Here is a 1,127-nt window from a genome sequence, read left to right as displayed (position 1 = left end):
AAAGCACAAGTTTCTGCACACTTTGTCACCGCTCAGCCACCTCTCCCACCAACCAGCCACCCAAAGGAGACAAACCTGGTGCTGCTGCAACCTTATGGAGACGCTACACAGCCTTGTGAAGAGGCTGCCCCAGGCTGTACGACGGGACCACCTCCCTCGAAACCCACCCCAGGCAACGCAACAAGGGGACTTTGGGAACGCGCTGGGGAAGGGATGGGATTTGTTAGGTTTTTAGCTCACCTGGCAAGGCCTTGGCCCATTTCACCACGTAGACCAGCTGCCTCTCCCCAAGCTCATTCAGGCTGGTCAGCAGGTTGGAGAAGGAGTCTGGCTGGCTGTTGTCGTGGCCGGCACACACCACGCCGGGCTCAATGGCCTCCAGGACGTTAAGGAAGATGGGCTGGCACTCATACCCATCAATGTGCGTCATCACCATCTTGGGAGCTTGCTCCTCTGTGGGGCTGGACGAGCAGGTGGCATCAATGTCATCTGGTGTCTTCAGGTTACCCAGCTTCTTCAGCTTGCGGGCTGTGGAAATGACACATTTTAGCATGAGATTTAAAAAAAAAACCAACAAAAAGCTTGAGACTTCCTGGCCTCCAGCTCCATCACTTGTATTTACAAGGAAAGAGTAACCAATGGCCAGCAGCAGCTAGACCTTCAGTGCAGGCTGCCCCAAGAGTGCCCCAGCATCACAGACCTCACCTAAGGACAAGTGGGAGCACACAGTGTGCAAGGAAAGCCATTTGCTCGTTAACCTTACATGGAGAAGAACAGGCATTAGTTACGGCCTCAGCCGTGACCAGTCTCACAATTCCCACTTAGAAATGGACAGGAAGAACTGGGGCAAAGAGGAAAGAGATGACTCGAGTCGAACAACTACTCACATGCAATTGAAAAGGGAAACCATGTAATCAAATAAACTCAGTAGACGGTCACGTTCCAGGGAAAAAAGCCATTGCACTTGGATGCTCAAGTCAACTTGTTCCATCCCAGGCCAGAGTGGAAGTAGGATGCAACTGAGGGAAAAGCCTGCCCAGAGCTCCTGCAACTCCTGCTGCCCTATAACCAAGCTCTCCCAGCTGGGTCACTTCTCTACAAATAGATTATGGAGAATACATTTTAGA

General features: G+C 51.9%; 1 protein-coding gene across 1 annotated transcript; it reads right to left on the bottom strand.

Moving 5' to 3' along the window:
* Positions 1–240: 240 nt before the first annotated feature.
* On the bottom strand, positions 241–528 carry LOC104507184 (androgen receptor-like; the record flags this gene model as incomplete). Its single annotated transcript, XM_010148390.1, has 1 exon — positions 241–528. A coding segment is annotated over one exon (288 nt), but the record flags the coding sequence as incomplete, so codon positions are not given.
* Positions 529–1,127: the final 599 nt, after the last annotated feature.

The sequence above is a fragment of the Eurypyga helias genome, unplaced genomic scaffold (genome assembly GCF_000690775.1).
Source record: "Eurypyga helias isolate BGI_N326 unplaced genomic scaffold, ASM69077v1 scaffold51533, whole genome shotgun sequence".
Taxonomy (NCBI): domain Eukaryota; kingdom Metazoa; phylum Chordata; class Aves; order Eurypygiformes; family Eurypygidae; genus Eurypyga; species Eurypyga helias.
The sequence above is the reverse complement of the archived record's forward strand: the minus strand, read 5'-3'. Positions and strand labels throughout refer to the sequence as shown.